General features: G+C 48.9%; 11 protein-coding genes across 11 annotated transcripts; 6 read left to right on the top strand and 5 right to left on the bottom strand.

Annotated features, from left to right (window-relative positions):
* Positions 1–447: 447 nt before the first annotated feature.
* On the top strand, positions 448–2,196 carry K444DRAFT_547848 (uncharacterized protein; the record flags this gene model as incomplete). The annotated part of the gene is made up of 2 exons (XM_024876335.1): positions 448–603; positions 658–2,196. 2 exons carry the CDS (start codon positions 448–450, stop codon positions 2,194–2,196), a joined length of 1,695 nt encoding a protein of 564 aa, XP_024727425.1.
* A 307-nt stretch (positions 2,197–2,503) lies between these two features.
* On the bottom strand, positions 2,504–5,523 carry K444DRAFT_648398 (uncharacterized protein; the record flags this gene model as incomplete). Its single annotated transcript, XM_024885458.1, has 6 exons — positions 2,504–2,634; positions 2,695–4,103; positions 4,153–4,204; positions 4,265–4,286; positions 4,618–4,793; positions 5,445–5,523. The coding sequence occupies 6 exons, from the start codon at positions 5,521–5,523 to the stop codon at positions 2,504–2,506; spliced, it is 1,869 nt and encodes a 622-aa protein (XP_024727426.1).
* Positions 5,452–8,439, top strand: K444DRAFT_547403 (chromosome transmission fidelity protein-like protein 18; the record flags this gene model as incomplete). The annotated part of the gene is made up of 2 exons (XM_024876302.1): positions 5,452–7,946; positions 8,001–8,439. The coding sequence occupies 2 exons, from the start codon at positions 5,452–5,454 to the stop codon at positions 8,437–8,439; spliced, it is 2,934 nt and encodes a 977-aa protein (XP_024727427.1).
* Positions 8,440–8,948: 509 nt separating this feature from the next.
* On the top strand, positions 8,949–10,070 carry K444DRAFT_670227 (glutathione S-transferase). Its single transcript, XM_024887602.1, has 4 exons — positions 8,949–9,173; positions 9,221–9,295; positions 9,348–9,723; positions 9,779–10,070. The coding sequence occupies exons 1-4, from the start codon at positions 9,140–9,142 to the stop codon at positions 9,963–9,965; spliced, it is 672 nt and encodes a 223-aa protein (XP_024727428.1). The 5' UTR covers positions 8,949–9,139; the 3' UTR covers positions 9,966–10,070.
* On the bottom strand, positions 10,036–10,484 carry K444DRAFT_603854 (uncharacterized protein; the record flags this gene model as incomplete). Its single annotated transcript, XM_024878788.1, has 1 exon — positions 10,036–10,484. Exon 1 carries the CDS (start codon positions 10,354–10,356, stop codon positions 10,036–10,038), a length of 321 nt encoding a protein of 106 aa, XP_024727429.1. The 5' UTR covers positions 10,357–10,484.
* Positions 10,485–11,563: 1,079 nt separating this feature from the next.
* K444DRAFT_576099 (glycoside hydrolase family 131 protein) lies at positions 11,564–13,071 on the bottom strand. Its single transcript, XM_024877504.1, has 3 exons — positions 12,825–13,071; positions 12,333–12,776; positions 11,564–12,254 (listed from the first exon to the last, which is right to left on the bottom strand). The coding sequence occupies exons 1-3, from the start codon at positions 12,972–12,974 to the stop codon at positions 11,838–11,840; spliced, it is 1,011 nt and encodes a 336-aa protein (XP_024727430.1). The 5' UTR covers positions 12,975–13,071; the 3' UTR covers positions 11,564–11,837.
* A 543-nt stretch (positions 13,072–13,614) lies between these two features.
* On the top strand, positions 13,615–14,241 carry K444DRAFT_637887 (HIT domain-containing protein; the record flags this gene model as incomplete). Its single annotated transcript, XM_024884177.1, has 2 exons — positions 13,615–13,671; positions 13,726–14,241. The coding sequence occupies 2 exons, from the start codon at positions 13,615–13,617 to the stop codon at positions 14,239–14,241; spliced, it is 573 nt and encodes a 190-aa protein (XP_024727431.1).
* A 186-nt stretch (positions 14,242–14,427) lies between these two features.
* K444DRAFT_270932 (uncharacterized protein) lies at positions 14,428–15,342 on the top strand. Its single transcript, XM_024871470.1, has one exon. It carries the CDS (start codon positions 14,613–14,615, stop codon positions 15,225–15,227), a length of 615 nt encoding a protein of 204 aa, XP_024727432.1. The 5' UTR covers positions 14,428–14,612; the 3' UTR covers positions 15,228–15,342.
* A 1,885-nt stretch (positions 15,343–17,227) lies between these two features.
* K444DRAFT_547484 (uncharacterized protein) lies at positions 17,228–17,743 on the bottom strand (the record flags this gene model as incomplete). The annotated part of the gene is made up of 1 exon (XM_024876309.1): positions 17,228–17,743. One exon carries the CDS (start codon positions 17,741–17,743, stop codon positions 17,228–17,230), a length of 516 nt encoding a protein of 171 aa, XP_024727433.1.
* A 462-nt stretch (positions 17,744–18,205) lies between these two features.
* On the top strand, positions 18,206–18,736 carry K444DRAFT_637889 (CSE2-domain-containing protein; the record flags this gene model as incomplete). Its single annotated transcript, XM_024884178.1, has 3 exons — positions 18,206–18,247; positions 18,297–18,423; positions 18,477–18,736. 3 exons carry the CDS (start codon positions 18,206–18,208, stop codon positions 18,734–18,736), a joined length of 429 nt encoding a protein of 142 aa, XP_024727434.1.
* Positions 18,737–18,924: 188 nt separating this feature from the next.
* On the bottom strand, positions 18,925–20,094 carry K444DRAFT_270954 (pyrimidine 5-nucleotidase). Its single transcript, XM_024871471.1, has 4 exons — positions 19,902–20,094; positions 19,837–19,849; positions 19,325–19,786; positions 18,925–19,276 (listed from the first exon to the last, which is right to left on the bottom strand). Exons 1-4 carry the CDS (start codon positions 19,944–19,946, stop codon positions 19,113–19,115), a joined length of 684 nt encoding a protein of 227 aa, XP_024727435.1. The 5' UTR covers positions 19,947–20,094; the 3' UTR covers positions 18,925–19,112.
* Between the last annotated feature and the right edge of the window lie 47 nt (positions 20,095–20,141).

The raw sequence follows: 20,141 nt of genomic DNA on the forward strand, positions 1-20,141 counted from the left end.
TTTTTAGCGATTACTTGTGCGTCACCAAGACCCAAGACCCTCTGGTCAGCTTGTCTCGTTGACGACCACGAGATCTTCAACCTTCCAGGCTCGCATCGAACATTGCTCCTGATACGTCGCCGTAATACGAGCACACAAATTCCTCGACGGTTTCTTCAAGCATTCAAACATCGATCTCTACACTTCCACAACCCCTCATTTGATTATCAAGTCAGCGCCTTTCAAGGTCAATCCACGAGGCAGTTCGGAAGCTTGCGCCACACAACGAAGAGCCGGTTGTCATCCCCGATCACTGGCCCCCGCTAGATCTTTTGAACGAAGGCGAATATTATCACCCGAAGACCCCCATAATCTAACACTCTGGCGTTCCGAGCGATTCGAAATACCGGTCTGGCATTGAGTCTCGGTCTGACTGCCCTCGCCGCCTATCAGGGCATTCGAGACGCCATGGCAGACCATCCCTCACGACCTGGAGGCGGGAGCAGGCACTTGGACGCTTCGGGCCCACGAGAAGTAGTGTACTGCCATCAGTGCGACCATGAGTGGTATCAAGACGAGAGCGGCTTAGTCTGCCCAAATTGTCAGGGCGAGATTACTGAGATCGTAAGAAACTCTGGCACAAATGTTGGATTGGATGATATTCTAACAGCTTCGCAGATCACAGTTGAGAGTGATCCTCGACCAGGTAGACCAGGACCAGCCAACGACGACCCTCCCACTCCACCTGGCTTCCGATCTCTCCATAGCCTTCGCAACCACAATCCGTGGGGAGGGGAAGAATTCTCAGATCCCGAGGAAGCAGACATTGAGGAACATATTACACAAGGACCAGGAGGCTCTGTGCTGATTTCCCGGACCGTCAGGACGACTAACCCACGTGGATTTGGTGGTAGTCGACGACGGAGAGATCCTAATCCTCAAGAAGATCCCGACAATGTCATGCGAGATTTCCAGAATATGATTGGAACCTTGATGGGACCTGGATTTCGACCTGGCCAGCCTGGTAGATCAGGTCCCGATACATTGTTCACGCAAGGACCTTATGGGACTGGATTCAGACTAGGAGGTAGTAATGGAGGACCACAAGTTGTCGGAGGACGATTTACTTTTACTACCACATCTGGTGGACGCCTCCGGCCAAGAGATGCGAATGGACCTCAACCTGGAGGACCACCAGTTGATGATCTAGCTACGTACGACCCCCCTTCCACTCCAAATCCCCCTAATGGCCGTTCCCTATTTGTGATTAACACTAGAGCACCTCCTGACGAACTTGTTAGGATTATTGGAAGCATACTTGGTCCCATGGGTGCACCTGGCCACCATGCCGAAGGTCCTCCTGGGATGCCAGCCTCTTTCCAGGCGCTCTTCTCAGCAATGCTCAACCCTGCAAATGCACGTACTGGAGATGCTGTCTATACGCAAGAAGCTTTGGACCAGATCATCTCCACGTTGATGGAACAGCACCCCACTTCAAACGCACCCGGCCCAGCATCTCCAGATGCCATTGCAGCACTCCCGAAGAAGAAGTTGGATGAGAAATTACTCGGGCCCGAAGGAAAGGGAGAGTGCAGTGTATGTATGGACGACGTACACATTGGTGACGAAGTGGTTCTCTTACCATGCAACCACTGGTTTCACGAGACCTGCGCCGGGGCATGGTTGAGCGAGCACAATACCTGCCCAATTTGCAGGAAAGGAATTGACGGCGGCGACGCTGGGCCATCAAGCAGCAGGAGATCAAGCCAGAGCACGCCTTCTTCTCGAAACGAGTACAGAGCTCGACGATTGAGCTCGACCAGAATGCCTCTTCGTCGCAGCGATCCAGTTGATTCAACGAGGAATCAGGCGAGATTAGATGCTATTCGCGGTCTCGGAAGAGTCACACCACCAGAAGATGGAACCCCAGGAGACACGAGACGATGGCAACCAGGCGGAGCAAGCCGTGAACCCCAAGAGAGTGATGACTATGCAACACGCATGCCTGGTTCCTTCTCGAATTCCTACCGCCGACCCTCGGAGGCCAGCGAGACGCATAGGAGAGGCAACACAAGTGGCAGTGACCGTTCTCGAGAATCGGAACGAGAACGACGACGAAGTTCCCATTCCGGAGGAGGAGGTAGTAGTGGCGGTGGAGGAGGCCCTGTGTCCTGGTTTCGAGACCACTTCGGAAGTTCGCACAGAAGAAATGACTAGATTTTCCTTCGCGAGTCACTTATGAGCTAGGACCATAATGTGGATTATACGAAATGACCTAGACTTCGCTTCTCAAGTCATCTTCAAGCTCGGGTCTGTGATGATGATTTTCATGAGATAGTCTATTTAATCCCTCGGAGCGTTTGAGCATGACTGGCGTTTTTCGGTTACGGGGAAAGATTGCTCATGAGCAATGGTGCTGGATAGGGAGGGATTTGATTCAAGCAAGGAAGCAAGCAAGCGATGATAAACTGGGTTTCATTGAAGTGGCAGCGTGCTGCAGTAGTTATTATGCAGCCACGCTGAGCTATATTGTTGATATCTGCGGAGATATTTGTGCTTCAGGCAGATAGGTACTTAACACAGAAACCCTCGTCAACGCCACGGCAGAACCGTGTTCCCCTTCACTCATTAGTTGCATTATCTCGATCATTCTCACTGTCTCGTAATTAGCACCCCTCTCCAGAAACCAACTTAGTGGAACAAAGTAGTACTCACCAATATCAGCCTTAGCCCTCAGAAATAGCGGATCCTTCAGTAGTAATTCCTCTCCACCTTCCAGCTTTGCTTCTTCTCGAAGTATATTCCCGATGCACATCGCCTCCAAGAATGCCCTGTGATTAAACACCCACCACACCTTCGCTTCGCTCTCGAACAATTGATACAGTAAGAAAAATGCGTGAATCGCGTCATGTGCTGCCTCCAGCGCTCCCCTCACATTAACAGGCACCTCTGCGCTCGCACTACTATGCAACAACATCACATTGTGAAAGTAGTTGCTCGTCAAGAATAACGTTTGACGGACGATACGCTTATTTGCTGCGCAGAGTTGGCCGATGGATTCTGCGTCCCAGGAGCGAAAAATGTCCGGGAAAGATCGGTATACGGCCCGGAAGTCAGCGAGAAGTTTGGATTTTTGGCGCGGAGTGGCACAGATGGGGAGGTCGAGGGAGCGGGGTGAGCAGATGGTTTCTTGGACGAGGTTGGCGAGCGTCCAGCAGCCCCGGATGTAAGCTGTGTCTGTGGGGTTAGTGTTTGCGATGGAGGACGAGTCGTCGATGAGGTCTTCGACGTTGACGTCTGTATGGGTAGCTGACGGAGGAAGCGAGAGGAGGACGGTTAGGAAGGTGTCTTGGAGGAGTACGGCCTGCCAAAGTTTCCGCCGGACTTGCTTCTCGAAGATGCTGGCGTTGGGACAGACGATGTTGGGATCTCTGTGTAAGCCCATGGCATAGGCTTGGCGGATTAGGATCCCAGCGAAGGCCCAGCCGTCCGAGGCGTGGTTGTCGTTTATGAGGAAGTAGGTTATAAGGACCATGGCTTGAATGGAGCGGACGGAAGCCTTATTGAGGTAGGAGCTCATGCGTAGCGATTGATGACCTGCGGAGACGTAGAATTCAGCCGTTTGCTGTCGTTCTCGGGGTGAGGTTGTCGTCACGAATTGGGTTCCCATTGCTAGCATGGCAAACGTCAAGGCGACGAGTGCACCGTCAACCCGATTCTTTTCATCTTGGGGCAGGGACCAGAAATGCTCATAGTCGGCATAAAATGTTTGCCGGTGTATCATTGGGTAGACTGGATCAACACACTCGAAATACCGCTCCAGCAGGATGTCCGCTTGCAGCTTCTCAGGTAAGACAGAGATTGTCTCCGGTAGGCCTCCTTGGCATGTCCAATAATTTGCAAATGGATGCTCTGAGCCGATGCCGAAGACGTTTGAAGCAGTGGGGTGCGAATATGGAACATTGGAGAGTAAGCCAGTAGATGAGGATGTTGAGCCTCTTGAAGCACTTCTCTCAAAAGGGTTCGGAGCTTGCTTGGGTCCTTCGAATCCATTTGATAACGGTGGTTTTTTCTTTGGAGGCTTTGTCATCCGTCGAGCATTACTAACAGAGCGATTCGTCTCCCTGGTATGGTCAGTCTTCTGTATGCATAGGGTTAACTGGCGGCACTCACTCCAGGATATTAGCAACGGTGGCATATTTACACTCAGTTTGTCGTTTTATACCTTGACCATGGTTAGCTCCAGGACATAGAATTTTATTCTGTGGATACTCGCAAGCAAGACAGTGAGGTCGGCCTCTATCGCACTGTTTCATTGGTCAGCAAGGGTTCGTGTTTTCATATTGCGGGAATATATTTGGAGGAGCAGAAGGTGAGGCATCCCAGATGAAAAGTGGGTTCATGATTCTGAGATTGAACCTGGAAGTACACTTGAATTCTCTCAAAAGTGAAATTGAATCGAAAAACACGTGAGCGAAGGGTTACAAAAATCTGAAGTATGGAAATGGAAAGCAAATAGTTAAAGTTTCTCTCAATGACTTCTGCCACGCTACAGTACTTGATTGGGACTCCGGAAATAGGGTAAATGCGAAACTCAAATGCACACTTTTCAGAATTACCGAAGAGTCAGTCACTAACCTTGGTCTTTCTTTCTACACATTCAAAGCAAGATAAAGTAGGTTTGTTTCGTTTTTGCTTCTTCGTTGGCGGCACCTGCAATGATCCGTCTTCGTTTTTGATCGGGGATCCGAAGCCGGTGCTCTCAGTCGCGTTGGCGATATTGCGGTGAAAAGAGCCGGGGGCCCGGGACCAATCTGCTCCATATTTGTTCCCCCCAGCTGCTGCTGTGGGACACAGTTTATCTGGGCATAAGTAGCGGTTGATGGGAATAACTTGTGATCGCGGGAATATTGGGTATTTGAGGTTGTTCGGCTCTGGATGCGGGGAAGGACGAGGGACCTCGTCATCATTGCCGTCTCGGCTTCCGTTCCGCTCCGGCTGGGAGTCAAGGGGCGGAATCGCTTGGCACTCAACTCGACTCGCTTGCGTTGAAGTGGTTCACATCGACGCGACGCGTCTAGGCTAAACGGACGCAAGTACAATGAGTGTTTTCAATGGACTCAATTTCGTCGCCATTATTGCCCTTTACTTTGGATCCGGCCCTGCATGATTGGGAGGAGGAATTCGACCCAGTTGTACTTCCTTCCAGTACAAATTCAGACGATTTCGAAGCTCTGCATCTCGTTCAGCAGGAAACGATCGCGAGGAAGAACAAGGCAGGAGAAGTAATTCAACACCGAGCCTGGCAACTTGGGGAGACTTTTCGCAGCGAGGCGGATCATATCGAAGGTGCCTTGACATTTGAAGGAAATTTATCTGTCATTTGCTAATCATATGGTAGAAACTCCTCTGAGATCAAAAAGGAGACCACAAAACGACTCGACATTTCCATCCTCCCCACCCACCTTCAAGATGCCGTCTGCGTCTTCTCCTATCTCGTATCCTCAAAGCTCCTCGCCACCGGTGGCCAAACGCCCACGCCATGCGAAGCCAGCAGACGTGCGAAAGCCGAAGACCATCAGTGGTTTCTTGATTGAGGAGGACTCAGATGAGGATGATTTCGTACGGGAAGAACCTGCGCCGAAACGGAGGATGTTAGAGGGCTCCCGGTCTCAATCTCCGGAAGAACCAGTAACCGAAAGCAATAAAGTCGGAGCAGATGTGGAACAGCAGCTTCCAAAGCCTAGCAAAAGCCTTGGGGAAGTGCTGAACGACATATCCAAATCTATTCCAGCTATTATCTCCGCTTCTATCTCCGCTTCTATCCACGATGATGGTGAGGCAGTCGATCCTGTGGCAATGCCTTTCTTTCTTAGTAAGAGCCTTATGAAAACCGCCAACGTAGTAACCTGCTCTGGAAGTACGACATCGATTCAGCAACGAAAGAAAGCTGCTCCTGTTCCTTTTGAGCAACTGGCTGCAGCTAGGTCAACTACAAAAGCTGGAAGGGCAAAGAAGAGTTACTACGGAATCGATATCCATTCGTTGATTGACGAAGCAAATAAAGAGACCGCAGACAAGGCCAAGAGAGCCCAAAGTGCGGAGCAGCCGATACCGTCGGTGGAGAATATTGGAAACACTGCCAAACCACGAAGAACCCTTATGTGGACGGAGAAATACCGAGCCAGGCACTTTATGGAGCTGGTTGGGGATGATCGTACACACCGACAGGTTCTACGATGGCTGAAGGCTTGGGATCCTCTTGTTTTTCCGAAGTCAGGCAAGACAAAACCTGTGGTCACTAAACGGCCTGGTGCAGAAGCAGAAGAAGAGAAACCTCATAGAAAGATATTGCTCTTGACCGGGCCTCCTGGTCTTGGCAAAACTACCCTGGCACACGTCTGCGCAAGACAAGCAGGCTACGAAGTTATGGAAATTAATGCAAGTGACGAACGAAGTCGAGACGTCGTGAAAGGACGGATACGGACCAGCGTTGGCACGGAGAGTGTCAAGACTGGGTCAACGATAACAACGAAATCTGGGCAAGTGAAAAAAAATGCCCATCCCTTGTGTGTGGTTGTGGATGAAGTAGACGGGGTGGTTGGGGGTTCTGGTGGCTCCGGAGAAGGTGGTTTCATCAAAGCTCTGATTGACCTTATCCTCCTGGACCAGAAGAATTCTGCTACGGTTGGCCCTACCCAAACCCGGAAAAAGAAGAAAGGAGATGATTTCAAACTGATGCGACCTCTGATACTTATCTGCAACGATGTGTATCATCCATCTCTCAGACCTCTGCGTCAATCCAACTATGCAGAAATCATCCATGTTCGGAAGCCCCCTCTGGATGCAGTTATCACACGTATGAAGTCTGTCTTTGAGAAAGAAGGAGTCTCATGCGACAGCGACGCTGTTCGGAGGCTGTGCGAAGCTACCTGGGGAGTCAATGCCTCGGAATCTCGGAAGGGTAGAGAAGGGAACGGAGAAGGCGATCTCAGGGGTATCATGGTGGTGGGAGAGTGGGCCGCAGGGAAACTGAAGGCTTCCACGAAAGATGGCACTGCACGCTTGACGCGAAAATGGGTTGAACAAAACATGATGGCTGATCTCTCACATGGGGGAGGCGGTGCTCGAGGGGTCGGACGGGGAGGTGCCAAAGAAGTCGTGAATCGAGTCTTCTTGGAAGGAGCTGGTTTTCCGAAAACAGGAATTGTCAATCCGGTCCCCGATATCACGGATGATCAACCGAAGACTCAGTTGGGTGTTGCTGAGTTGGCGAAGAAGGCTGGAATGTCCAGACTGAGAGAGATGGTCGACACGAGTGGGGATATCGATCGCATTGTAACCGAGATCTTCAGCCAGTATCCCAGCCAACCCTTCAACGATGACTCGATATTATCAAAGCCCGACGCAGCATACGAATGGCTACATTTCCACGATACATGCTCGCATCGAGTTTTCACAAACCAAGATTTCGAATTAGCACCATACCTGAGCCAACCCGTCCTTGCATGTCACCACCTTTTCTCATCGCCTGCTCGACACTACTTTGGTGGACCAAACGAACAGACGAAGTGGGGAGAGGAAGAAGAAGCGGAAGATCCGCTTCCATTTACAGGACCCAGAGCGGATTATGAAGCCCACGAGGCGGAAAAGTCGAAACGGGCAACCATTCTCGCTCTGCAGGCGAGCCTGAATGCTACCTTACTGAGGAGTTTCAGAAGCCCTGAAGATATCGCCACAGACTTGCTGCCGTATCTAGTCAGAATGCTCACTCCTGAGATCAAACCCATTATTGTTGGTGGGAGTGGTGATCAGAGAGGAATTGCGAGTGTGAGAAAAGAAGCCGAGAAGGCGATGGTCAAAAGGTCCGTAGATGTTATGGGGGCTGTCGGTGTCATATTTGAGCGTGGTAAGCTCGAAGCAGAATTCGGAAGCAGAACGACGCAATGGGTGTACCGAATGGAGCCGTGAGTAACACCCCTTCCCTGTCCATCTGCATGCAACTCATCAACATCGTTTAGACCACTGGATACACTGGTCACATTTGAGACTGCTTTATCTTCTGAGGGGGCGCCTGCTCCAGTGCGATATGCCGTCCGCCAAGTACTGGACCAAGAATACCAGAAAAACATCATCGTTCGCGAGAATGCAGCTAGGCAGGCGCGCTACAAGGCCGGAAATCCCGAAGACGACATCGAGTTTTCGATATTGAACAAAGATAATAAAGGACACCATGCACAGGAGCGAGTTCTAGGAGCGAAGAAAGACTTCTTTGGAAGAGTCGTCAGAGAGGAAGTCATGCCTCTCGGAGAGATCGATGGTAATGCTCGAGCAGAGGGAAACCTGGGCAAGAAGCAGGATAGTAAGGACGACAATAAGGTTTGGGTGAGTTTTCATGAAGGATTCTCGAATGCTGTCAGGAAGCCGATCACCATTGAAGAGCTATTGAGAGGACTGTGAGTAGATGAATGTATGGAGTAATTAGCATATGAAATTTCGTTGACCTTCAACCACTATCATAAATTCTCTACTTGTGCTATGCAACTTTCTTCTTGTTCGCTTCGCTGGCACAAGTGGTGTTGGAATCCTTCGTTTGTCCACAGTTTCTTGAACAATCTGTTGACATCTTCTCATCTACGCTGGTGCGGTCCTAATGTTTGTTACACCGCCTTTGCGGGGGTTGCGCCGAAATGCCCTGTAGCAATGCGCTGTAGCCGACTTTTGCTTAGCAGAACTCAAGGCGGTGTAACAAACATTAAGGCCTGCACCTGCGTAGACCGTCTTCCCCTCTCTTGGCAGAATATTAATAATTTGTTAGTCTCTGTTACAAAGCATGAATAACTTCTTAGTGATCACCAGATCTAAAGCGGAGAGCGTTGTGGAGCCTCCTCAGCAGGCTTCGACGCCGTCATAGACTTTCCCGGATCCACACAAAGCTTCTTATTGGACAACACAACAACTCCAAGTACCTGCGTCAGGGACTATCGCCAGCACTTGCCTACATTGGGTAAAAACCCAAAGTTGCGGGATCTCTGAATCCCCACATGAAGTCATTGGTAGGAGCTTTAAGCAAGAGAAGTATATAGAGCTCCCAAACCCTTCTTCTCTTTGAACAACTGGCATCAAATTCCTTTCTAAGTATCACTGATCAACCAGAATTATGAGTAACAAACCTATCACTCTTTACGGTCATGGTAATTGCACCTTTCCCACCCAGGACAACGTCACTGACGTCTCTCAGCCACCGGGCCCAACCCCTGGAAAGTTGCCATCATCCTCGAGGAGCTGAAAATTCCTTACGAAACAAAGTACATGGGTAAACTTCCCTCTTGCCTCCGCTCTCCTTTCATCCATTGACAATACTCCAGACATGGGTGACCTCAAAAAGCCCGCTTTCGAAAAACTCAACCCCAACGGCCGCGTGCCCGCAATCGAGGACCCAAACACAAGCATCACTCTGGGGGAATCTGGCGCAATCATAGAATACCTAGTTGACACGTACGACACCACGCATTCCTTGACTTACACCAAGTCGCCGGAGAAGTATCAGGTGAAGCAATGGCTGCATTTCCAGATGAGCGGCCAGGGCCCGTATTTCGGGCAAGCTGCTTGGTTCGAAAAGTTCCATCCTGAGAAGATTGCTAGCGCGAGGGATAGGTATAAGGATCAAATCAAGCGGGTTCTGCAAGTGTTGGATAAGCATTTGAGCAGCACTGGGAAGGAGTATTTGGTTGGTGATAAATGGTGAGCGCTCTTTGAATTTTCGTGGAGAAAGGAATGGGGATAACAATGTGTGTAGCACCTATGCGGACTTGTCGTTTGTCACTTGGGATATGATGGTTCCTTGGATCTTTGGTGATGAGGCTGGAAGTCTTGAGATCGAGAAGAATTATCCTAGCTATCATGCTTGGAATCAGAGACTTATGCAGCGTCCTTCTGTGCAGAAGATTGGGCAGGATAAGCAAAAGGCTATGTCTGGAAAATAAATTGAGGAAAGAGAAGATATAGATCATTGGAACGGAAGTATTGGAGATTGAATTTCGTTTGAATGTTGAGCTATAGCAATATCAAAAGACGGTAGCAATATCTACCACCATCCAGGAACTCATTGACCTGCTGGGTGAACTGTTCTGGAAATTGAAACAAAAATCCGTGTTCCGGATCAGGGTAGATCAACAACCAAGCATTCGGAAAGTTCTGAGACAGCTGATAACTGTTCACAGTTGGGATCATAACATCACTGTGCTCCTGTGCAACCAGAACAGGTATCTTGATAATTCCCAGGCGATTGTAACACCCGTCCGCAGTATGGGCAACATCCCCCGCCTTCGTCAACGCCGCAATCAAAGCCATCATTCCTGCCCCTCCTTCTGCCATGCCCTCAGAGACACATCCCTCTCTATCTTCTCCGGATGTGTCCTTGGAGCGTCCGTGATTTCGATCCCACCGGCTACGTCCAGCTGCTTTGTTCGACTCGGTAGGTTTGAAGAACAAGTACAACAAATCGTCACGAACAGGCACCTATCCGAACACATGTATCTGAACACCTTCATCGGTCATTCCTGCCTCCATACCGGGGCCAGCTATAGCTACGGTGCCATCCAGCACCAACTTTTGGACAAGGCCTGGTGGGCATTGAGCCCTAAGAGTGGAGCAACTTCGCCGCCGAGACTGAAACCTAGGATGCTAACTCCTTGACCTTGAGAAGATCAAGCAACTCGATGATATAAGCTGCCATATCAGTGATGTTATCGTCGACGTATCCAGAGTTGTGACCGACACCGGCATTGTCGAAGAGGATAGGCGATCTTGGGTCCTTGGGGTCAGTATTGCTTGATTGGCAATGATTTGGGAGTTGAAATAGTGTTTCACGGGGTCTTTGCTCTAAAGACATGTTTAGAGAGGAGAAACACCTCGCGCACATCTGAAAGAGGAGATTTCGGCTCAGAGAATATCACGTATGTCCCGGTCGCCGATGATGCCTCGGAAGTGCATTAAGAAGAGGAGCGGTACCCTGGTGGAGGGTCCAAGAACACGTTATGCCAGATTTATTCCATCGTAGGGTAGGTGGTGACAACCCGAGTCTTGGCGGTTTGGACGGTAACTTGGGCCATGGCCTTTGCGCGAAGGGGTTTTGATATCAGTGTAAAATAATTCTGAGGAAGAAAACTTGAGTGGAGATTAAGACTCGAAAACAAGTCCCTTTTCAACTGCAGATTCAGGTATTTATACCTTACTCAGAAGGTACTCGCCTCTTTCATGAGCCTTGATTGCTTTGTACAGGTACTTCGGGAAGATTGGTGTCCTATGGGTCAGATCACCACTTTAGACTTCTAGTTGTGTCTGATTACTATTCTGCCACGTGCTATCAGGGTTCATACGAGCCTTTAGGACGAATAGCTGTACCATGCACTAGCAATGTTCCGGTACAATATGGTACAATTACTTGATATAGTCACCAAGCATTAAAAAGGTTTGAAGGGCCGAGATCATCGGCGAGATGTGAGCAACAGGGCTGCAGCTGGGGGAATTGGGAAACCCTCATTTGACAATGCAACTACCCAATTGGGTTAAATCGGTCCCCCTTAAGGAGTGGATTCCCTGAATACCTGCAGCTGGATGGTAGGAATTGAGGTACGAGTACCAGTAATCAAAGTCGTTGCCTCTGAATTCAAACTTTCAGGAGATTTTTGGCGGGGACTCCAAGTCCTACAGGCTAGAGAGGAACAACTAACCAATATCTAGATTTTTGTTGTCCAGAAACACCCTGAACACTTAAATATGTACATCGAAAGTAACATTACATGCCTTGCATGTGTCCCAGAACTCATCTGCATGGATACGAATCACCCAGATGATTACTCACAGTCGTAGTTATCTCCCATGTCGCCAGACGGGTTAGAAATGGCAGAACTAGAGCTAACGACAGTTGAGAAGGTACTACTTGGTAGGCTCTGGGTGGTATTTGGGAAGGTTGTTGTAAAAGCGGAAGGCGTTGTTGACGGGGGGCTTGAGCTGGCGGCCGACGATTGCGCAGATGAAGTTGTGGAAGAGGAGGTTGCAGATGAACCAGCTGAGGTAGTGTTCGAACCAGGCCCAGAGACGATCGTTGTTAGGTCACCACTCTCGACATATACCCCGCTGAAGAAGAAGTTTTCTGTCGCATCGGTATAGCCATCCCGTGGAAGCTCCAGAACGCCGAGGTGCCAGTCCGCGCCGTTTGACGATGCAGAAACACTAACTTCAGGAACTGTAAGTGCGAGGTCATCAGCGCCCTAGGTAACGCGGAGTCAGTAATTCCTCGATTAATTGTTCCTAGAGAAGTGGGACATTATATCAGGAGAACTACATACTGTGGAATGGTAGAACGCAACGGTGCCAGCATCGAAATTAATTGCGTAAGCAATATTGTGCCATACACCTGCTTCCCAAGTCGTATTCCATTGGGAAGCTGAGTTGACATCCCACCTAAGAGTAGGATCACTAGTTGCGGACTCCCCGCTGATCCATCCAGCTTTCATCTCTGTGAAGTGGTTCTCGAAGAAAGCTATTTGATGTTCCCGGAACTCGCTCGGAGCGTCGGTGGCAAGGCGTTGCATGCTGAAATGATAAAAGACAGTCCCCATATTGATTGCAGCTGATGTCTGTGGAATGAGCTCGGTTCGTCTCATGGTTTGTCCGTTCCAGTAGGATGTGCTATCCAGAGTAATTTTGACTCCTTGAGAGCTGCTCGTGTCTGCGGGATTTTTGAAGGAAGAGTCGAGGTTAACATACGACGTCACATTCTCCGAGCCATGCTAGGAACAATTGAGTAGGAGTTCGTAAGCTTGGGCAGGGAAACAAACAATGTAATACTGATAAGGGCCAACTTGGTTCGACCAAGACCAACTGTCGAGTTCCGTGCTGGACGTCATATCGTTGAACCGTCCATCCCAAAGTATCGTGCTACCAAAAGCGAGATTTAAGGAGCTGAAGAATAGGAGACGTTGAAACATGGTGGTAAGAGTGAACGAAATGTGAACTGGCTAAGCAGTTGATGAAACGAATAGACAGCGAGCTTGCGCTAATAGGCCAGACAGAAATATGGAAAAGAATGACTGATCAGGACTGATAGCAGATGAGACGCAGAAGGAGAAAAATAGAACAAGATATATACAATGGCCTTGCAAATGAAAGGAGCATGAGGCGGAGAAACTTCCTCCGTCATTAAGATTTGCATCCATTCGGTAGCGTCCGAAATCACCAAGCTGCACCAGTCGAAAACTAGCACAGTGTCGGATAAACAAAATACTTGGGGCTACATGGTTCAAGCGGTGTTCATTCGATGTACTGTGAGCGAAGTTTGACGCTTTCTCGTGGGATGTTTCTCGTAGATGAGGGGTGTGGAGAAGGAGGTCGTCCGAAGTTGGTTTGTTTCGAAAACAGTGGTTTGCTGACCCCTGCTAGTTCTAAATGAGAAGCGAGGCAGGGACCACCTTCAACTTCGTTACCTGTCGCTGTGCTTCATAATTCAGACACGGGTCAACCATCCAATTTTAACCTCTTAGAAGAGCATCTAGGACATCGATCTTGAGGGTTATGATCTTGTTGCTTCACACCCCCAGGGCCCATCTCTTCTCCCGTCAGGTCCGCAAAATGAGCTCCTACTCCTGGAAGCTCACTTATTTTGGACCGTATGAGATCACAAGCCAGGTAGGCATTCCCTAGACCCCTCATCATATCTCCCAATCTGATACATGGGGTCAGGTATTCTACAGCACCCTACACTCCTATTGCCTGGTCAATATCAAGCCCCTTCTCCCAGGTCACGTGCTTGTCGTCTCGAATCGCATTGTCCCACGGTTCACAGATCTCAATGCCAATGAAGTCACCGATCTTTACATGACCGTCCAGAAGGTGCAAAGGATGTTGGCGAAGGTCTACTTTAAGGATCCGGAGTCGGAGAAGGGGGGGTTCGGGGGTAAGCTTGAGGATGGAGCATTCAACGTCGCTATGCAGGATGGCGTATCAGCGGGTCAGACCGTACCGCATGTTCATGTCCACATTATCCCTAGACCGAAAGATTCTCCTCAAAACGACCAGATCTACGACAGAATGGAGAGTGAGGAGGGTAATGTTGGAGGTGCACTCTGGGATAGGAGTCGTCCCGTGAATCAGGGAAAGTTTGCGAAGCCTGAGGAGTCAGAGAGGAAGAATAGAACGGAGGAAGAGATGGTCAAAGAGGCTAATTTCTTTCGAGAGCAAATGGAATTGGTAGACTAAGTGGTGCCGAGGAGGAATCTCATCTGAAGCTCTCGACATTGTTGTATCCTCTTTTTTTGTGCCTGCTGCTATTGGATCTACCCACTCTCACGTTTTCGCCATTTCAGCCCTCGTCGATGGTAAATTCTTCACTTGTTTGCATCATCTTCTTGTAATTTTATCCTCTTCTTCGTTTTCATCGGGCGAACATTCTGGGACCTTGACACGCTGAAGTGAGCGAAACCTTGGTCATTATTAGTTCCCGCTGTCTCGCTGTCATCTTTAACAACATTTAGGTTTATTGGTAGAGGAGCATCTTACTATCTATGCTAGAGATACCCTAGTCAGACTCTCGAAGACAAAATATAACGTCTTCCTGACATAAAGGTGGAATGTGTCCGTGCTCCTCCAGGGCCAAGGATTTTCGGTTGCATTTTGCCGACCTTTATCAGTCCGCTTTCAACACTAAGTGCCTACGGTATAGTTACTCATCTATCCAACTCTCAGTCTCGTTAATAACTGACTTTTTCCTTCCACATAAGATGGCCAGTCCACCCTTCGCCAATGTCATCAGTTCACCGGTGCTCGTTACCCTAAAGTCTAAGTACATGCTCGCCGCTCTTTTCCAAAAGATTAAAGGCAGTCTGAAAAGGAAGGGTGGAGTCGTTCCGAACAAAATGGTATTCTCCTTCGATAATTGCGGCGAACGGCTAGACCTCAGCAATTCAGGATACCGAACTGAAGAAAAATACAATCCATGTTCCTGTCCTCACTTTCAACCGAACACCACCTCCTATTGCTCATTTCCAGAGACGCTGGAGGGGATACAGGAAGAGATGCGCTTTGAGCAAGCAATTGAAGGAGGAGCAGGGAATAGCGAAACCGGTCCTGATCTCGAAGGACTGGCAACTCATGCTTCGGAAACTGTAGGAGGAGCTTGCATCGGAGAAGTGCAACACCGTGAATCGTCCGCGGGGAGCCGACGCGATGTATGGGAAGGGATATGATGTTGTTAAGGAGGAGTGCTTTTCCAATCTGCAGTGTGTGGAGTGCAAAGGCATATTGGTGCTTCATCATCGGATTGTGAAGCTAAATGGAGAGAAAGATTTTCGGTAGTTCCTCAGGATGGCGAAGGAGGGCTGGGAGAAATCTTCTGACGAAGAAGCAAGGTTAAATGAGAAGAAGGGGTTGGTGCTAGTCCAGAAGGAAGTCTATTGAATGTGCTACTGCTGGTCACCTAAGGTTTAGAGCTAGAAAGAAAACTTCTTTTCCATATCCATTTGACGATGAACACTCCTGAAATCACATGGGTCCTCTTTTGATCGCAGATATTTCATCACTTACCTTGTGATATTTTCCTAACATATCAAGTATCGGCGCCGTACTACAACGTATTTTTCACATCTTATAATCAATTAACATTTGGCTGGTCTCGGCTTTATACGTGATGGCTATGCCATGTCGGCCATACTTTGTGCCTCCAAGATGGAAAAGTCTGTCTAGTTTTGGTACCGGGAATTTAGACCTAGCCTATTCTTAAGCACACTTTCACACAAAACTCTCTTCACATCTCCTCGGCTGCTGCTAAATTCTCAATACTCCCCACTTCTCTGCAGGAAGTCCACATCTCAGCTCGTACATTGTACAGTTGCACGGCTCAAGGCCAGCAGGTAAGCAACCCAACCATACCGGCGCACTGTGTCCCTTATCATTGTGATTTCCCTTGAAATCTGTCGAGGCTTCCCACCACAAATATCTTCCCTAACCTCGACAAAATGTCAGCCAAAGAGCGCAAAGGTTTCCTCTCCCTCTTCGGTTTGGGAAAGAAGAACGCAGAAAAAGCAGACAAAGCATTGCAACAAAAATTATTCTACAGGCACCGACAACTAGGTTCTTCTGGCTATCGCACAGAACTCTACATAGGCAAATTTCACTGCGGCCACTGCGACAAGAAGGAAATGGACATCCGTCGCTCAACTTTGTCACAGGGTGCTGAGTTTTCCGAGGAGCTTCGCTTTGAGCAAAGTATCGAAAAGAAGACTGGCAGCCTCGTGTTACCGCGCGGTTGACTTGGAATAGTGAAGTTACCAGGCGTGAAAAGGAGTTGCCAAGGGAGAAGTGGGATGGAGGGAGAGAGACCAGTTGACATGGGAGACAATGGGTAGTTGTTAAACAGTAGATTCTTGCTAGTGTCCAGTGTGTGAAGTGTCAGGGGATGATGGAGATAAGCAATGGAATTGTGGAAGAAGATGGAAAGAACACACACAAATGGTACCTTTGCAAACGCAACCAAAAATCATTTGTAAAAGAGGAGAAGAATACATTGAAGCAAAAGAAGTGGCTTTGGCTTCAGCTACATTACACTGTACGGCTGGCCCAGTTTCTGTAGCCAATGGAGAATATCGTTCGTAATTGCTTGCAGTGCTCATCTCATAGAGTTGATTCGCTGCCAAACTTCTTGCACCGTGAATCTTTACTGTTGACCTTCACGACCAGTATCCCTCATCCTTTCCCTCACCAGCTCCGGCCACTGAGCGTTGCTGCTGAACTGATTTCAATGTCGCCGCTCTTCGACAAGACTGAACAGTTAGCAAGGCGCTGTTCGCTACAACGGAGCGACTTACTACACAAAGCCCTTTTGTATTCTCAAGATCCTGTCTAAGAAAGATCCCACCGCATTTGCTTGTTGGCCTTTTGCATCTCACTGCTTTCGACGGCTTATTATGACCGCATTCGAATATTTTTATGACCTGGTGACACATGGTTGGTACTCTAACACGGACCCGACCTAGATGATTGGAAGATCGAATCGAACTTTGAGGCAATACGAGGAGGCCGTGACGTGTGTCTGTTGGATAGCACCAGGAGGACAGCACGGCTCTTTTTAAAGCTGTAACCTGCTGGCAAGCTGGCCACGAGATGAATCAGGCTGATTGCCATCCCAGAGGCTGGCAGTCCAAACAATCGTGTTGGATCTAGGGTCATTCAGCGCAATCAGTGGGGATGATCATCCGGAGATGGGCTCCCCTTTCCACATCAGGATGACCTCCTTCTCATTTCGATCGCCACCCCCATACTTCAACCCCACCTCAATACCCTCCAAACCTTCCTGCTGCGCCTTTCTATTCCACAACATTTGTAGAATCTTCCCATCATCTCCACAGAGCACATAGCCCATCGGCCATCTACTCCTCCCCAGAGCCTCCCTTACCCCTTTTGTGGCCGATTTCTGTGAGACCAACAGACCAAGCACTCCAGCTTCTCTCCAACCAATGGGAGCACCCACAAACGCACCTTCCAGCTCCCTCGCCTGAGACGGCTCAATCTTCCTTGCAAAAGCTTTACACTGAACAAGAACCTTGAGCGGTTGGAGTGCGGACGGAACAGACCACGTGCCAAGAAGGTCAATCCCGTAGTCGGACTTCCCGCCGATCCGTTTGAGAGATATTCCGAGCCGTTCTAGGGCGTTTTGAACGGTGTACTCATAGTGTGTTCCGACATAAGTGGTGCTCTTCGGGTCCATGTTTATGCGGGTGGCGTATTCTAGGAAGCTGGGGAGGTCATGGTGGCTTTGGCTTTGTGAGTCAGGATAGACTAGGCCCTCCGTGGCCCCGTTTGTTGAGTATTTGCAGAGTGATTGCTTTGCTGTTCGGAGCAACCGTGGTTGGTATGATGGCCGAAACATGTGGAAAAGGGGCAACTATGTTTGTGTGATTTCATGGGAGGAATATTATCTGAAATTCAAATTATGAAGAACTAAATGCAAGCCTTTCCGGTAATTAAACGCAATGGCTCTTTTTAAAGGTAACGACTTTCCGTGGTTGTATAGAAGTTTGTTTGGAAGTGAGGTTGAGGAAGGTCGGCAAATTGATGGAGCCTGTTTATTTCTGATTGGCCGCTTGGCAGCTGTGCTTGGCGCGTTTTCGACGTCAGCCTCGTCCATTTTCAAGCAATTCCATCTCAACAACCACTTCCCATTGCAAACATGGCTGACATACTGACACAGCTTCAGGATGCGGTGGACCAAGTATGTGCGTCATCTAACCGATCTGGAGTCTGCTAACAGTTCTTGCCAGCTTGCCAACCAATTTGTCGCATCCATTTACTACGTCCACAAGCATCACGATCTCCAGACCTTGAGCAAAACCGATACGGTGCGGCAGCAACAGAAAAACGAAGGCGAAGATCCAGGAGACCGAAACGGTAGGCGATTCGGGCACAAACCACACAGCATGACTTGAGGCTGATGTTCTCAGTTGACCCTTACCCTGCTGACGTCTTCAAAGACGGGCAAAAGGAACTCGCGCAAGATTTAATTCTCAAAGAACAGCAGATCGAATACCTGATCTCAATACTTCCTGGACTGGAGAACAATGAGAAGGATCAGGAGCAGACGATTCAGCAACTGGAGGAAGAGCTGAAGATTGCTGAGGAGGAGCGGAAGGAAGCAGTGAAGGAGAAAGAAGCTGTGCTTGCCAGGCTAGACACTGTCTTGAGGAGTGTGAAGCGGCCATGAGGTGGAGGATCCTGAGCCGTCGGCCCAAATCGACCTCACCATGGGGCCACATCCCTAGCTAGTACATCCCGAGAGAAGGTACTTAGCGCATAGTCCTTCGTGCTTTATTCGATGACCGAGAGGGCCTAGGAGAATTGAAGCCCACCATATCGCCCATTAGCGACACTATGCTGAGCATCAGCTGGCGTTTGGAAATACCCTGGGCGGAGTTTTACGGCGTACATACATTCCCGGTCGATGGATTTTAGCCACGGAATGGCACTTGATCTTTCATCTATTCTAGGTCTAAAGATAACAAACGCCATTTGTCACTGAATTAACTTGTCATCCAGCTGAAGTGGTTATACTTTCCCATCTCCTCTGCAAAAAATAGTGTCTATTGGGCCTTGAAAAGTTGTGGAAAAAGAGCTCTGAGTTCCTCCAAGTGCCTGATTTGATTCTTGCAAGCCTTCACGGCTGGTTCAGGCTCCCCTTCCTCTACGAGATGAGCAGTGGTCCAGCCAAGCTCCTCAGCCTTCTTACAATTTAAGAAGGAATCGTCTAGAGTTGTTAATTTCCAATCTCGCTATGCGTGTAGCTTATACTTACCAACAAAGTAGCAGTCCTTCATCTCCTTGACGTTGGCTTCCCTCATTGCCTTCGCGAACATTTCTGGGTGAGGCTTGCATATCATCGTATCCTGAGCATAGTCGCAAAAGGTCATTCCTTCGAACAAATCATCCACTTTCAGCAGACGCACTACCCGCTGTCCATGAGTGACATAAGCGTTGGTAAAGAGCCAAAGCTTGACCTTGCTCTTGTCAATATCTTGAAGCAGCTTCCGTAAAGTTGGATCCGGGAAGATGATCGACTCAAGAGGAAGAGCGTCGTCGACTTGGCGATTGTATTCTAATGGATCGATCTTGTGATGACGAACTAACCCCTCTATCGCTAGACCGTACGTCTTATAGTACTCCTGATGAAGCCTGTAGGCATCTTCCCTGCTCAGCTCTAAATGTTTGATGAAGTATTGATCGATGAGCTCAGACATGTGGTCATGAACCCTTTTACCTGCAATTGTTAGTAAGAGTAGTGGAACTATTCACCCAAGATATACCAACTCTTTGGGTAAAGCTGCCCAAAAGTTCGTTAGTTAATATCAGAACATGGGAAGGGATAAAATTACACAGTTGTCAATATCGAAAAAGAAGACCGGCCGATTGTCTGCCATGGCTCGTTCTTTGTTGACGAAATTTCTTCCGAAAACACAATGTGGGGATCTTCGTGGAGGGAGAGGATTTCTTTAAAACAACTTGACAATTAGGAAACCCGTAGCATGAGTGGCGCATGAGCTCCTCGGAGGACAAGAGTCATTCCAGAGAATGACGGAGAGCTCAAAGAGGCAACGGAGCCGAGAGCTAGCTTG

Source organism: Hyaloscypha bicolor (genome assembly GCF_002865645.1).
Source record: "Hyaloscypha bicolor E unplaced genomic scaffold K444scaffold_183, whole genome shotgun sequence".
Lineage (NCBI taxonomy): Eukaryota > Fungi > Ascomycota > Leotiomycetes > Helotiales > Hyaloscyphaceae > Hyaloscypha > Hyaloscypha bicolor.

Coding starts and splice junctions, on each gene's coding strand:
- K444DRAFT_576099 (XM_024877504.1), bottom strand. CDS start 12,974: ATGTTTCAACGTCTCCTATTCTTCAGCTCCTTAAATCTCGCTTTTGGT. Junction 12,777..12,824: donor GCCCTTATCAGTATTACATT/GTTTGTTTCCCT, acceptor AATTGTTCCTAG/CATGGCTCGGAGAATGTGAC. Junction 12,255..12,332: donor TTGCGTTCTACCATTCCACA/GTATGTAGTTCT, acceptor CGCGTTACCTAG/GGCGCTGATGACCTCGCACT.
- K444DRAFT_670227 (XM_024887602.1), top strand. CDS start 9,140: ATGAGTAACAAACCTATCACTCTTTACGGTCATG. Junction 9,174..9,220: donor TATCACTCTTTACGGTCATG/GTAATTGCACCT, acceptor GACGTCTCTCAG/CCACCGGGCCCAACCCCTGG. Junction 9,724..9,778: donor TATTTGGTTGGTGATAAATG/GTGAGCGCTCTT, acceptor CAATGTGTGTAG/CACCTATGCGGACTTGTCGT.
- K444DRAFT_270954 (XM_024871471.1), bottom strand. CDS start 19,946: ATGGCAGACAATCGGCCGGTCTTCTTTTTCGATATTGACAACTGT. Junction 19,277..19,324: donor GAAGGACTGCTACTTTGTTG/GTAAGTATAAGC, acceptor TAACAACTCTAG/ACGATTCCTTCTTAAATTGT.
- K444DRAFT_270932 (XM_024871470.1), top strand. CDS start 14,613: ATGTGTCCGTGCTCCTCCAGGGCCAAGGATTTTCGGTTGCATTTTGCC.